Consider the following 14,863-nt stretch of genomic DNA (forward strand, 5'->3'; position numbering starts at 1 on the left):
GTGTTCTAAGTGCATTTTGAGGTCAATCTTCTGAGGGTCATAACTCAGGGCTCATGAGGGGTATCGATGAAACGTTGAATTCTACACGATGGTGATGTCGAGGCCTAAAATAACCTATCTCATTTTTGAGAGATCACATTCCATTTAGATTCAGCACAATGATCTCGCTCAATGCCAAAACTCGCAGTGTGCCTCAGTTCATAGGTGCACCACAACGTAACTTTGAAACTGCTAATCTTGGCATCAAATCGTCAGTGCCATTAACTCCAGATGGGCGGCTGAACTCTAGTGACACCCTTGTTCTAGCCACAGAGACCATCCATCATCCGTGGCCACCCCGTACCGAGGAGTCTCCAAGGTGCTCTAAGTGCATTTTGAGGTCGATCTTCCGAGGGTCGTAACTTAGAGCTCGTGAGGGATATCAATGAAACGTCAAATTCTACAAGATGGTGATGCTGAGGTCTAAAATAACCTATCTCATTTTTTAGAGATCACATTTTTTTTGGATTTGGTACAATGATCTCGCTCGATGCCAAAACTCGTAGTGTGCCTCAGTTCATAGGTGCACCATAGCGTAACTTTGAAACCGCTGATCTTGGCATCAAATTGTCAGTGCCATTAGCTCCAGACGGGTGGGTGAACCCTAGTGACACCCTTGTTCCAATGACAGAGACCCTCCATCGTCTGCAGCCACCTCGTACCAAGTAGTCTCCAAGGTGCTCTAAGTGCATTTCGAGGTTGATCTTCCAAGGGTCGTAACTCAGAGCTTGTGAGGGCTATCGATGAAACATCAAATTCTATAAGATGGTGATGTTGAGGCCTAAAATAACCTATTTCATTTTCAAGAGATCACATTCCATTTGGATTCGGTATAGCAATCTCACTCAATGCCAAAACTCGCAGTGTACTTGAGTTCATAGGCGCACCATAGCGTAACTTTGAAACTGTTGATCTTGGTATCGAATAGTCAGTGCCATTAGCTTCGAATGAGTAGGTGAACCCTAGTGAAACCCTTGTTCCAGCCACAAAGACCCTCCATCGTCTGCGGCCACCCCATACCAAGTAGTCTCAAAGGTGCTCTAAGTGCATATCGAGGTCAATCTTTTGAGAGTCATAACTTAGAGCTCATGAGGGCTATTGATGAAATGTTGAATTCTACAAGACGATGATGCCAAAGCCTAATATAACCTATCTCATTTATGAGAGATCACATTCTGTTTGGATTTGGCACAACGATCTCGTTTGATGCCAAAACTCGCAATGTGCCTTAGTTCATAGGTGCACCACATCGTAACTTTGAAACTATTGAACTTGGCATCGAATCATCATCACCATTAGCTCCGGATGGGCAGGTGAACCCTAGTAACACCCTTGTTCCAACCACCGAGACCATCCATCATCTGCGGCCACCCTCTACCGAGGAGTCTCCAAGGTGCTTTAAGAGCATTTCGAGGTCGATCTTTCGAGGGTTGTAACTCGGATCTCATGAGGGCTATCGATGAAACACCAAATTTTACAGGATGGTGATGTCGAGGCCTAAAATAACCTATCTCATTTTTGAGAGATCACATTCCTTTTGGATTCGACATAGCGATCTCACTTGATGCCAAAACTTATAGTGTGCCTCAGTTCATAGGTGCACCACAGTGTAACTTTGAAACCAATGATCTTGGCATCGAATCATTAGCACCATTAGCTTCGGATGAATGGGTGAACCCTAGTGACACCCTTTTTCTAGCCACGAAGACCATCCATTGTCCGTGACCACCCCGTACCAAGTAGTCTCCAAGGTGCTCTAAGTACATTTCAAGGTTGATCTTTTGAGGGTCGTAACTCGGAGCTCATGAGGGCTATTGATGAAAAGTTAAATTCTACAAGATAGTGATTTCAAGGCCTAAAATAATCTATCTCATTTTAAAGAGATCACATTTCATTTAGATTCGGCACAACGATCTCGCTCGATGCCAAAACTCATAGTGTGCCTCAATTCATAGGTGCACCATAGCGTAACTTTGAAATAGCTAATCTTGGCATCGAATCATTAGTGGAATTAGCTCTAGATGGGTAGGTGAACCATAGTGACACCCTTGTTTTGGCCACAGAGACCATCCATTGTCTGCGGCCACCCCATACCGAGGAGTCTCCAAGGTGCTCTAAGTGCATTTCGAGGTTGATCTTTCGAGGGTCGTAACTCGGAGCTCATGAGGGCTATCAATAACCCCTTACCAAGTTTGGTGAACTTGTCTAATTAAAAATTTAAAGTTATAACAAAAATTGTTCAAAATTGCAAAAGTTGCAAAATTGCAAAATTGCAATTTTGCAACTTTTTCTTGCAAAGTGAAAATGAGTGCAAAGAGTTAGTTAGGGGTTTGAGCATGACCATACAATGTTGGAAACACCTATATAAGGTGTGAAATGATAGCATGCATTAATGAAGCCAATTTTGTTAAGTGGATTAGTATGGGTTATGTGAACCTTGTGTAAGAGGTTAACAAGTGTGTTTATCTCATGATAACACTCCAAATTAAACATTGCATCCAAATTTGATAATAAAGTTTGTTAAAATGTTATTCAAAAATTATTGCATTTGAATCAAATATAACAAACATGATCAAAATTAATGATATTCCATAAACATGAACGATACACATGATCCATGATAAATTGAACAATAATAGATACTAAATTAATATGTATATCATTGTGCACATAAATGAAAAAAAATAATATCAAAATACATGTATCCATAGACAAATTACACAAATATATATCAAATATCATGTATCCATAGACAAAGTACACAAATATATATCAAAATACATAGATCCATATGCAAAATGTGGCTGATTATGCCATCGGAATGTGTAGAATATCAATGTTTTTGTAAACAATGTGGCATATGCCATCTCAAAATGTCTCATTATTCATCTTATGAAAACTATACTATCCTAGGGTGTTGGTGGATGATCAAAATGCAGCCTCTTCGCTACACTAGGTGGATCAGATGCCTCCTACATAAACAAAAAATGAAAACCCAAAGTTAGACTACTAAATTGTTAGAATTCTTTAGAATAACTGAGAGGGGGGGTGAATCAGTTATTCAAGGTCCAAATGCCCTATTAATACCTTTTTACTACTTTTAATGAATCCATACTTAAATCAATCATATAAGCAAGTTACAGTAAATCATCATGCAAAGATAAAACACTCAAGATCAACACATGACACAATGATTTACGTGGAAACCCAATTTGGGAAAAACCACCAGTAACATGCTACTTGATTCTCACTCTTCTGAAGTGATGCCCTGTTAAAGCCTTACAACACACTGTTAAATGTGACCTTGTTAGAGGATTTCACCAAACTGTTAGGAATGGGCCTGGTTAAAGGTCTTTAGAACATTCACTTGGAATGTCACCGTGTTAAAGGATTTTTCTAATGGCTGTTAAACCAACCTAAGTCCATAGGATTTAGACTTACAGTTACAATTGCTAGAAAGTAACAATAATGGTCTTTTGATTTGATATAACTTACAACATACTTTGCAGATTTCAGATCACACTTTCAGTTCAATCCTTATGCTTGACTTTAATCTCTTTAGCTCTGACTGCTTGTCTTCCTCTCAAGCTTCGTCTCCTTGAGTCTTCTCACTCATTCTGCCAATGCAATCATCTTTGTGGTCGTCTATACAAATAGAATTTCTGCGCTATCTTCTCCTAGGCACATTCTTCAGCATTTCATGCTTTTATGCTTGACCACTGTCTCTTTTCCTTCTATCCCCTCTCGCTCTCTTTTTTTTCATTAACTTATGTCTTCTTATATAGAAGTCTAATTTTCCTTTACCGCTCAATTCTCCCTCTTCGATTTTAGGGTTTCAAAATTGATTAGGTAGGATACAATGTATCTACCTCATATCTTGTTTTCTTCTTGAAACTTTGCCAGTTGTATCTTAAAAATGTTCTACATGGTGTTCTGTGCCACCAACTCATCATTCTTGTCTTCCTTTTAATTCATAGATTTCTAGATAACAACCTTGTCGGCTTAGATCTGGTGAATCTTCGATTTCCTAAATAATGCAACAACTTGGCATTATTGAGTTACTGGTGCTCGACACCTCTATGTTACTTGGCACCTATACCAGCTCGACACTTGAACTTGCTCGACACTTGAACTTACTCAGCACTTGAACTTACTTGGCACTTGAACTTGCTCGGCACTTGAACTTACTCGGCACTTGAACTTGCTCGGAACTTGAACTTGCTCGGCACTTGAACTTACTCGACACTTGAACTTGCTCGGCACTTGAACTTACTCGGCACTTGAACTTACTCCGCACCACTCAACATCTGAAGTTTACTCGACATTAACTAGAACTTGCTCGGCTCTTACTAGCTTGCCCGGCTCCTTCTCTCTAATGAACTTAGTTTGATCTTTACAAAAGACTTAGTTAAAACCTTAAATCTTTGATATGTTTCAGTGTGCCCATTCTTTGTAGTGTGTCATCAAATACATTCTTTCATCAATGGCTTAGCTGATCCTTGTACTTCATTCCAACATCATAACTTCAACCTTTCTCTAGGTATTTTAGTTACATCTTATTAATTGCCTCCACCTTGAAAATCAACTAATTGATAGTATTTGGATCACTAAAGCAGTTGTCATCCCTGCAAGTAGCAAGTTTGACATCAATGACAAAACAATGATTGAGGACATTCTTTACTAGTTCCATATTTTATTCCAGCAATCTCTCAACTTTTCTTATAATTATTTCAATCATTTCCAATAATTTATATGATTTTTTGTATCTAACATTGAATTACTCAAATGCATAATGATCTTTTTTTTAACGAAGATTTATATTATTAAACTTTCATAATAAATACCTCTCTTGTCAACCTTTTGCGCCGGTTAGGAGTCCTCTTGTATGCCCTCGGCAATGCTTGTACCTCGCTGATTGTGGCCTATATATGTTCAAATATGTTTGTCAGATGAATCTACAACTTAAACTATAAAATTATAATTCATAGCATGCTAAATTTATAACATATTTAATCAAGAATTCAAACTACAACTTACTATTGTAGGCTCCTCCTTAGGATATAGTGGCTACATCATCAAAGATACAAAACTCTCCCGTTGAACCTCATGTGCACTAGGAGTTTCCTATGAGATACAAAATAGTAGTTTTTAATATCATAGAAATCAGTTTTGAATTTATTTATGAAGATAAGGAAAATAAAAAATAAATGATACTTACACATACAATGGGGCTCTTAGTGCAAATGGAAATGCCTGAGTGTCTACAACGCAAAATCTGTATGGGCTCATCGCCAATAGCCATGCCCTATGTACAATAAAGAATGTAATTAAATTTCATTACCACAAACATTTTACAAGAATGCATCAATATTTAATCAAATAGAAAGCACCTAATTACCTTTCCTTTGTCAATGGGTGCTAGCTCATCCCCTGCACTTTGTCCCCCAGGGACAGGTGGTACCTGCAAGACAAAAGAAAGATTAGAAACCATATATGCTACAATATCAAATAGAAAAAATAATGAGAACACAACATAATGTACCATAAATGTCTCAAGGCCAAATGAAATGGTCAAGAGCATGGCATCATCAACCTGTCTTAGGTCTTCCTCGGTCATCAACTAAACATGAATGAAGATCACATACGTGTATAAGTCAGTATGGCTTAAAAATTAAAATTACTCTATTATAAAAATTAACTTTAAATTGCATATGTCATAACAAAAAAATGTATACACGTACCAAAATAGAAGGAGTCCATGCCTCTGCATTCCCCTCCTCTCTTGCATCAGGGTCTGTAGCCTCTGCACGCGTGTTTGGTGTATCCTTGTCTAATACAAAATGATACTCAGGAAGATCACCTATGGGACCCAGGCAAATATTGTTGCACGTAATGCAAGTGTGAGGCACACAAATGTGTGATGAGCTAGCCGATGATGAATTGGTCCCAACATCATCAACACGGGGAGGCAAGATTGACCTAGCCTAAGATATGAATAGGCTACTTAGTCTATGAATGGCTCTAATGGTATGAGAGCTAGCCTTTGTGATAATATCAGGATGCTACACTCGAGGAGGGGGGAGACAGCAGTAGGGGGGACAAAAGTGCCAGCTTTCTTCTACTGGGAAGAGGGTCTATCCTAAGGAGCTCCTAGTCCTACACCCATGTTGGGCTTCATGCTCCAATAGTTCACTTTGAGTTTCAACAAAAATTCTGCATACAATTTTCTAAGGAAATAAAATGGTGCCTCTAAATTGCTATGTGGAGGGATATCAAAAACCATCCACCAACGATCCCAAAAGTTTGCACGTATGGCGTCATTTGTGCACCATTTAATCGATAGTTTGGGTTTTTTGCGGTCGACTGGTAAACTAGTTTTTGGGTTTGCAAAAAGGCCAGCCAAATCATCTTTGGTTATATTGAGGGCTGCAACCTCATCATAGTCCAAGCCATCATCAAACATCTCATACATTTTGTCATGCCAATGAAGAGAAACATTTTGTTCATTGGTAAGGGTTTCAATGTTATCCACTATGGTGTTTAACGTGGATAACATAGGAGCCAATGCGGGTACATTATTATATGTTGTTCGCAAAGCCCTCAATTTGGTGAGATTTTTAATTATCGAATCCTCGATTCTAGGATGGTTTTGAGGGGGTAAAGGATCATTTGGTGGACGATTTTGCGACTAGATCATTTGGTGGGGGGTTACGAGGAACAATATTCTTTGCCTCATGGTCATCATTTTGATAAGCCATTCCTATTAATTTGCAAAACATAATTTATATTTAAAAAAACCTAAATTTTAATAATTTCTATCAAAAAAACCCTAAATTCTAACAAATTCAACTAAAACTAACAATTTTATAATAAAATTTATATTAAAATTGATTTTTTTTTAAAAAAGAAAAAACCTTTTATCATGTAGCCGATTGAAAAATGGATATCCATGCCTAAATCCCAATATATGACTGTGAAACACAACCTGTGGGTTGTGCTTTAAAAAAAAAAAAACACTGTCATTTATCGAGTATCCAATATAATATCGGGTATCTGATATAATATCGGATACCTGATATTATTGGATATCCGATAATATTGGGTATCCTATATTATATTGGATACCCGATAAGGGTTGGGCCTTACTTTCTAGGTTTGGTATCAGGATGGGTGAAAAAAACTCAGAGCAGATTTTGAAACGCTTTTAGATGTTTTCAAACTTTATTTCACATTGCCACTTTTTGACACACCATGATCTTGCATATACCCTGCTATCTATTTTCACTCTTCTGAAGTGAGCCATGTGAGGAGCCAACCCTATTAAAGGTTACAATCCACACTGTTAAATGTGACCTTGATTAAAGGATTTCAATCACCCTATTATGAGTGAGCCTTGTTAGAGGAATTTAGAACATTCCATTAGAATGTCACCCAGTTAAAGGATTTATAAATGACTGTTAGGTCAACCTTAATGCAAAGGATTTATCCAGACTAATACAATGGTTAGAAAGTAGCAGTAGGACTTGACCTGATAACAAAACAACTCACTTGCAGATTAAAAATTTCTTGTTCAGTCCTCCATTCTGCTTGGCATTTATTTCTTTCATCTCTGATTGCTTGTTCACCCTTCAAGCCTTCAACTCCTTAAGCCTTCTTGCTTAATATGTCAATAGGAGGTTCTTTCCTTCAGCCACCATATGAAGCAACACCTCCAGACTTCTTGTCTTTCTCTAGTTCGCACTCTTGACACTTTGCTTCTGGCCGCGTATCCCCTTAAAGAGAATTTTGATCTTTTGACTCTTAATCACAATCGTCCATCTTAGGGTTAGGCGAGATTCATCAAATTCTCCCTCTTTCCATTATGTTCCCTCTAGAAACTTCTCTTATAATCCTCATTAGGTTCACCTAAAAATGGTTTATCTTGAATTTTGTACCACCAGCTCATCATACTTATCTTCCACACACTTTACATAATTAAAGAAATCAACTTTGTTAGCTCATATTCGTAAAATCTTTGATTGAACTCATTTTATTGACACTCGACAATAACATGTTGTTACTCAGCAATAATAGTCTTTTGATGCTTGACCAACACTAGGTTGCTTGGCATGATCTAAGTCTTCCTTGCTCGATCGTTATTGTTATGCCCCTGATGCTCGACACTTATTAATTTTTTTGATGCTCGACACCCACTAACTTCTCTCTTTTCTTTTCACACACTAAATTTTTGCTCGACACATACTAAATTCTGCTCGGCTTGAACTAAGTTACTCGACTTCCACTGTTTGCTCGGTTAGGCTTGGTAGACACATTTTGATACATAGTCTTCTTCTTGTCTTAGCTTAAGTAACCTTTCGCTTTGTCATTAAGTAGATCAACAATACATCATATCATCAATGTCTTATCTGGTCTTAGTGCTCCTTTTATATATCATATAACTCAACCTTTCTCTAGGTACTCTTGTTATCCTTTCTTTTCAAATCCTCTTCATCAATCAATCAAATGATAAAATTCAGACCAAAAAGAATTTGTCTCACTAGCAAGTAGCAGGTTTGACATTAGTGACAAAATAATGATTATTCTATGATAGGTATCAACACTTCAAACAATCTTCTTTTTAATAGAAGTCATGCATTGCATTACAATCAATGCAAACCAAAACAATCATTGCCATGTATGTATGTATGCCATGGGTTCTGAAGAACCAATTAATACATTCTAAGTAATGTCATGAGAAATGTATATAGAAGTAGTGAGTGTTTTGGCATCAAGGACAAAATAAGGATAAGAGCAATACTCTCATGGTGGAGAAATCAATTAGTGTCCATTTGGTGTAGGCTAGTTGAACCTAAGAAAAAATGCTTCTTATAGGGGTTAATTCTTCATAGACTTCCTATGAAACATCCAAATGGAGACTTCAATTTCTGCATTTTGTGTAGAGTCCCTTAAACTTTGAAGCACTTATTTTTTGAATGCATTTTTGCTAACAAAATATGGATTCTTTATGGGATTACTAGATTAATGCTATTAATAGTATTTTAGATTTGTCTTTTGGTCACACTCTAAGCCTTAGAAAATCATGTAATATTGTTTTATCGTATCTTCTTGGGGAAATACTTTGGATTATTTAGAAGTATAAAAATGATAATTTGTTTAATGATAGATGTAGAGCTCTTACTGAGTCTCAAAGAAGACTCATTATGCATAGCATTGAAATGAAGTTATATATCACATTTAGGTTAATAAAGAATTTTTACAATATGGTATGGTTGAATTGGGAAGATGGTAGATCTCCCATGGTCATACTTGGATCCAACGCTCAAACAAGAGATCTCAGTTTGAAATAGCAACAAAGAGCTTGGGAAAAATTAAACTCTTAGGGCAAGACAAGCTAAGGATTTTCAAGAACCTACAAAGGCTAACCCTTTCCATTTCACCAACCCTTTCTTGGTACCTATAGCCGAAAGATTGTGCACCCATATGCTTAGATGGTGCATGAATATTAAATAATTAGATGGATGGATGATCACATTGGATGTGTGACTTGGGTTGATAGGATAGGTCCAATGATTAGAAACATATTATGTCCATCCTTATCTTTTTGATATCATTATATATGTATAGCGAAGATTAGGACAATGACTAGACCTTTACAAGTATATATTTTTAGTATTAGATATATAGATATATAGATATATTGATCACAATTTGATATCTTGTATTGTCTTATGTTTGTTTGACGAACAACTGTATTGTATAACATTTTAATTCTAATAAAAAAAATCACTTGGAGAGCATGCATGATGAGTAATCTTGAAACTAGTTAAAGAATTGGAAAAATAATCATATGCCCATTGTATTTCATGACCACAAACTAGAGATCTTGAATAAAACCATAATGTTATATTCATTTCACATGCTATGTAATGATTTAATAACATAAAGTGAATTACATAGCATGTGAAATAAATCATTTTGATGAAAACCTTGATTCCATATAGATAAAGGATGAACATATGCAACAAATTGCAAAGGGGGAGTGGGGCACAACCATTATCTATGAGTAGAGAAGACTAGGAACACAAAGGACTTATGCAGAACATTGTTAGTTGAAGAGGACGACGAGAAGTCTGGATGGAAAATGATCCCCAAAAATGGATGAAAACAAAATAAGATAGTGCTAAAAATTTCACATGCATGAAGAATAACTTAGAACTAGTTTCTTTTAAATTTTAGAAATATGCATTTGTTTAAGGTTGCATGTCGAACTAGTCGTAGTGCAACAAGGGCCATGTATTGGATGACACTTTAAAATGACTCTTATGCGCTCAATGGTTCTACAAAATATGTTTTACCCCATAAGTCAAAATAATATCTCTAAGCAACTAAGTCACAAACATAAACACTCAAAATATTGTTAAAATTTGACCTATCCTTCAAAATATTTGAAAATATATAATTAGCTATTATAATAGCTACTAGAACTTTGTGAGCACCCCACCATTTGCTACAAAAGACACCATTGACCAAATTTCATAAAATTTTCAATATTTCTTCTCTGTGATTTTCAATATACAAGCTTAACCTGTGCCAGAAAAAAAAAAAAAAAAAGATTAATGCGACTGATAAAGTGCACCATTTCTGCCTTAATAGGTAAGGTGGGCAGTGTCAATAGTTGTGTTGTGAGGCATTCGCAATTTATCCACCACGTGAATGATCATGAGAAAAAGTATGCAGGCCTCATTTTTCAATATAGATCAAATTGAGGATGAGATTTATCCAAGTTCCAACCTTAAAGTATCTACTATACACAATTAAAAGCTGTGATACTGGTGAAAATATGTACTTGTACGCCTAAAGTAATTACTAAAGACAGATAACAGCTGTGATACTGATGAAAATACTCATGTATCCACAGCAACCTGCTATAATTTGATCCATCAACTTTATGGGGAAAATCATAAACTTAATGAAATTTAAAACCTTGAATTACATAACAATCAAGTAGTACAGTTATCTTTTCTTATAATTTTTGTAGTGTTTTTATGACTGTCATTTAAAAATTATACTCACTAATCTATTATGACAATTATTTTTGTAATTCTATATGTAAAATGAAGATACCAAAACTAAGACCTGCAATTCAGTAAAGTTGTCTTTTTTCATTATTCTTGATTGTATGATAAACTTTTAGTTTAACTGGGTATATGTTTTAACGATGTTTGGGCATTCAATAATCTATCATGTCATATATTATTGTAAGTCTGTAAATAAAATAGAGATCAGAAGATAAAAACTAGAAGACATCACAGTTAGCCTTTCATGTAAATCTTGTTAATCATTGCTTTCGATTTTGACTGGGTATATCTTCTATCCATGTTACAGATTACATTCTCTCATATATCAGGCCAACTGTATCCTTTCTTGTAGATCTTGTAAATGATAATATAATAGCTTTTGATTTTGAATGGATATATTTTTCAATTGACATTTCAAATCACCCTCGGTGATCTATCATACACAGTATTCTTATAATTTTGTTTGTAATAATAAAATAGAAAAATAAAAATATCAAGAATGAGACCCAACAATTTATATTACAGTTATCTTATCTGTTTTTGTAATTTTTGTAATGGGTTTTAAGTGGATATTTTTTCAATTGATGTTTGAGATCACATTCAATGATCTATCAGATAAACCATTTTTACAATTTTATAAATAAAATAAAAATGTAAAAGACCAAGAACAGATTCAACAACTTAGTACAGTTATCATTTCATATAATTAATTGTATGATCCTTTCAATTATAACTGGATACAATTTTCAATCTCCATTTGAGATCACACTCTCAATGATCTATTACACCACCTATTCTTATAATTCTCCAAATAAAATCTATGGCTGTATAATTGCTTTAATTTTAAGTGGGTATTTTTTCAATTGATGTTTCAGATCACACTCAATGATCTATCAGACAAACCATTCTTGTAATTCTATAAATAAAATAGAAAATAAGATTATGAAACCATCTCGTCTTATAATTCTCCAAACAAAATCAGTAGTTGTATAATCGCTTTCAATTTTAATTGGGTATTTTTCCAATAGATCTGTCAGACAAATCCATTTTGTAATTTTCTAATTTTTTTTGAAATAGAAATATAAAAGGCCTAGAACAGATTCAACAACTATCTTTTCTTGTATTTCCTGTAATCAATTGTGATTAAAATAGGAATACACCAAGAATCACCTTTCATATTTACAAATGGCCAATGGATCTCAATAATCTACAACAATGGTCAAAGAGGGCAACCTCCAAGACCAGATGATTTCTTTCTTCTTTCTTCAACATGCACAAAATCTCATTCATGCTTTATGCTGAAACCAATCAATATATCAAACCCCATCTTCATCAAGCCCATCAATCAACGGCTTAGAAGCAAACCCTTATGGCTCCTATTGATCTTAAATCTACCAATTTTCTCCTTTTCCTGAATTGTATCAAGCTTTGGCTTCCAAACCTGGTTTCTTGATGTGACCAACTGCGCATAATCTTTTTGCAGCTGAGGAGTATTACAAAGCCCCTCTTCTGTAGTACTGCTAACATCAGTAGGCTCCTTATTGCTGAACCTCCCATCCTCAATAAGCTTTGTTATGAACTCTGAACACACTTTGATCCTCAGCCCTCCTTCACTACTCTTCTCTATTTCAAATGGGTTCTTCAACATGGGCCTCCCCAAACTGCAGTTAGAAGGAACCACACCAGAGTTAATGGCCATCTTGTGGGGAGATATGAATGAAGCCAATGATACCAAAGATAGAACGGATTGAAAGGATTGTTTGGGCAAAAGGAAATACTTGTGACCCATTTTAAGTTCATCCTTGGGAGAAAGGGCCGGTATTTTTTGCCCTATGTAAAAAGAATCTGAATGGCAAACAACATGTTCAGGCAAACTCTCCATTATTACACTAGCAAGTATTGGTTTGCTAATGATCTCCATATTCCCATCTGAATGAAGTAATTGAATGGAAGTTTGTTTGGGGTTAGAAACAACACAAGAAGTATGATTTCCCATTGTGAATATAGAGCTGAACCAGATAGATATGTGAGAAGTTTCAAGGAAACCCAGTTGGGAAGGTGCAAGGAAGGAGGGTTGCACAAGGTAGGTATATAAGAAGGGAAGAGTTGCACACGAGTGGAGGGGAATTGAATGAGTCAAAGAAGAGGCGTCCATGAGTAAAACATCTTTCTTGTTCTTCTTCCATGACTCACTTCTTCGAGTCAACTGCAGGTTTTTCTTGACCAAAATGTGGAGGCCCTTTGTCCTTCTCTTTTTGCCTTGTGTGGAGCCCCTACTTGTTTTGTACGTTGTATTACTTTGACGGCGCCCTTTGACGTTTCGGTTCAAGTGGGAATGCTGCGGAATTTTGAACTAAAATGGAAATTTTGGCCGCCCATTCTCTACGGTATGAACTTCTACCTTGGTTAGCTAGGTGGTTTTTGTTTTGCTTTTGCCTTTTACAATTGCTAGTGGGTGTGGATTTTTTTCAAAAAATCTATGAGAAGTTGTTTTGATATGAGAGTAAAAGTCTTAAGCTGCAATTTCTTTGTCAGAGTCAAGGATGTTATTCAATTTCATTTTAAGGCACGATCTTTGACCTTATTTCTTGCAATTTTGGAGTCCCACGCTCAATAAGACTTGATTTCTTGTTAAAGGCTCATTAAGAATCATTCAACTTCAATAGTAGACTAAGGACTATTGACTCAGGGACGCATTTTGATTCATAGAATCAAGCAATTCGATACTGTTTTATACCTTTGAACACTCACAAAACTAGGTATAACTTATTTTCATTGACTAGTCTTTATACTTTATTTTGTATGAAGAAAAATATGTAATATCACATTAAAAATAATGCGGAATAGTATCTTATTTTGAAATTTAAGATGACAAAAAGTTTCAAACAAGATATAGATGGTTAAATTGTAAGAAATATCTCTAGTAATAATTGACAAATCACAATGGTCTTGCTAACTAATCATTCCTAAACTATTTGTATTTCATAAGTGGACTCTAAATTATTTCTTTAACTATTCTCTTCTAAATATTCTCTATCTTTTTCTCTTTATTTATTTTCTCTATTTTCATTTTCATTTTCTTGATATATATATATATATATATATATATATATATATATATATATATTGGCATCCATACCATGGTGGAGGTAGAAAGTAAGATTGAAAAGTGCATATCCTTTTTGGGTGGGAGTGTTTTTAACACATGGTCATAATTGATTTTGCATTTCCACCATCCTGAGACCTAATCTTATAATTATTTTTAATTTAAAAAAAAAACTTCTCAATCATATTATAATTCCTTAGAATGTCAACTTTTATCTTCAAATGGGAGAGGTTAGGTTTACAACTCAATTTTGACCATCAACTTTTATTTATATAATCTCTTCTTCAACCAAAGTGGATTCTTAAGTGCCTAAAAAAATGACAAGTTCTATGGATCTATATCTAACTAATGCTCATACTAGAGTCTACCATAAAAGCCTATAAAATTAACCTTTGACTCACTACTATATGAAAAAAATAAAAATTGTATCTTGTGAATCTCTCTTATTTCTTGCCTTCGGTTAGCCAAACTCACTTGCAAACTATCCCAAACCTCCTTTTGATTTCAAAAAATGATTCTTTACCAAGTTATGGATTCACTTAAGTTAATTCACCTTAGCAGACCATTAGTTTTCCTAACAAAATTCACTTCAAATAACAAAAATCTATTAAAAGAGATGAAGACCTATTTTAGAATTAAA

The 14,863-nt window shown here is 35.2% G+C and overlaps 1 protein-coding gene across 1 annotated transcript; it reads right to left on the reverse strand.

The window, feature by feature from the left end:
• Positions 1 to 12,217: 12,217 nt before the first annotated feature.
• LOC149540740 (uncharacterized) lies at positions 12,218 to 13,170 on the reverse strand. The gene has a single exon (XM_089799705.1). It carries the CDS (start codon positions 13,111 to 13,113, stop codon positions 12,463 to 12,465), a length of 651 nt encoding a protein of 216 aa, XP_089655831.1. The 5' UTR covers positions 13,114 to 13,170; the 3' UTR covers positions 12,218 to 12,462.
• Positions 13,171 to 14,863: the final 1,693 nt, after the last annotated feature.

The sequence above is a fragment of the Cupressus sempervirens genome, chromosome 9 (assembly GCF_028749045.1).
Source record: "Cupressus sempervirens isolate cs-2001-9-10 chromosome 9, ASM2874904v1, whole genome shotgun sequence".
Taxonomy (NCBI): Eukaryota; Viridiplantae; Streptophyta; class Pinopsida; order Cupressales; family Cupressaceae; genus Cupressus; species Cupressus sempervirens.

Coding starts and splice junctions, on each gene's coding strand:
- LOC149540740 (XM_089799705.1), bottom strand. CDS start 13,113: ATGGGAAATCATACTTCTTGTGTTGTTTCTAACCCCAAACAAACTTCC.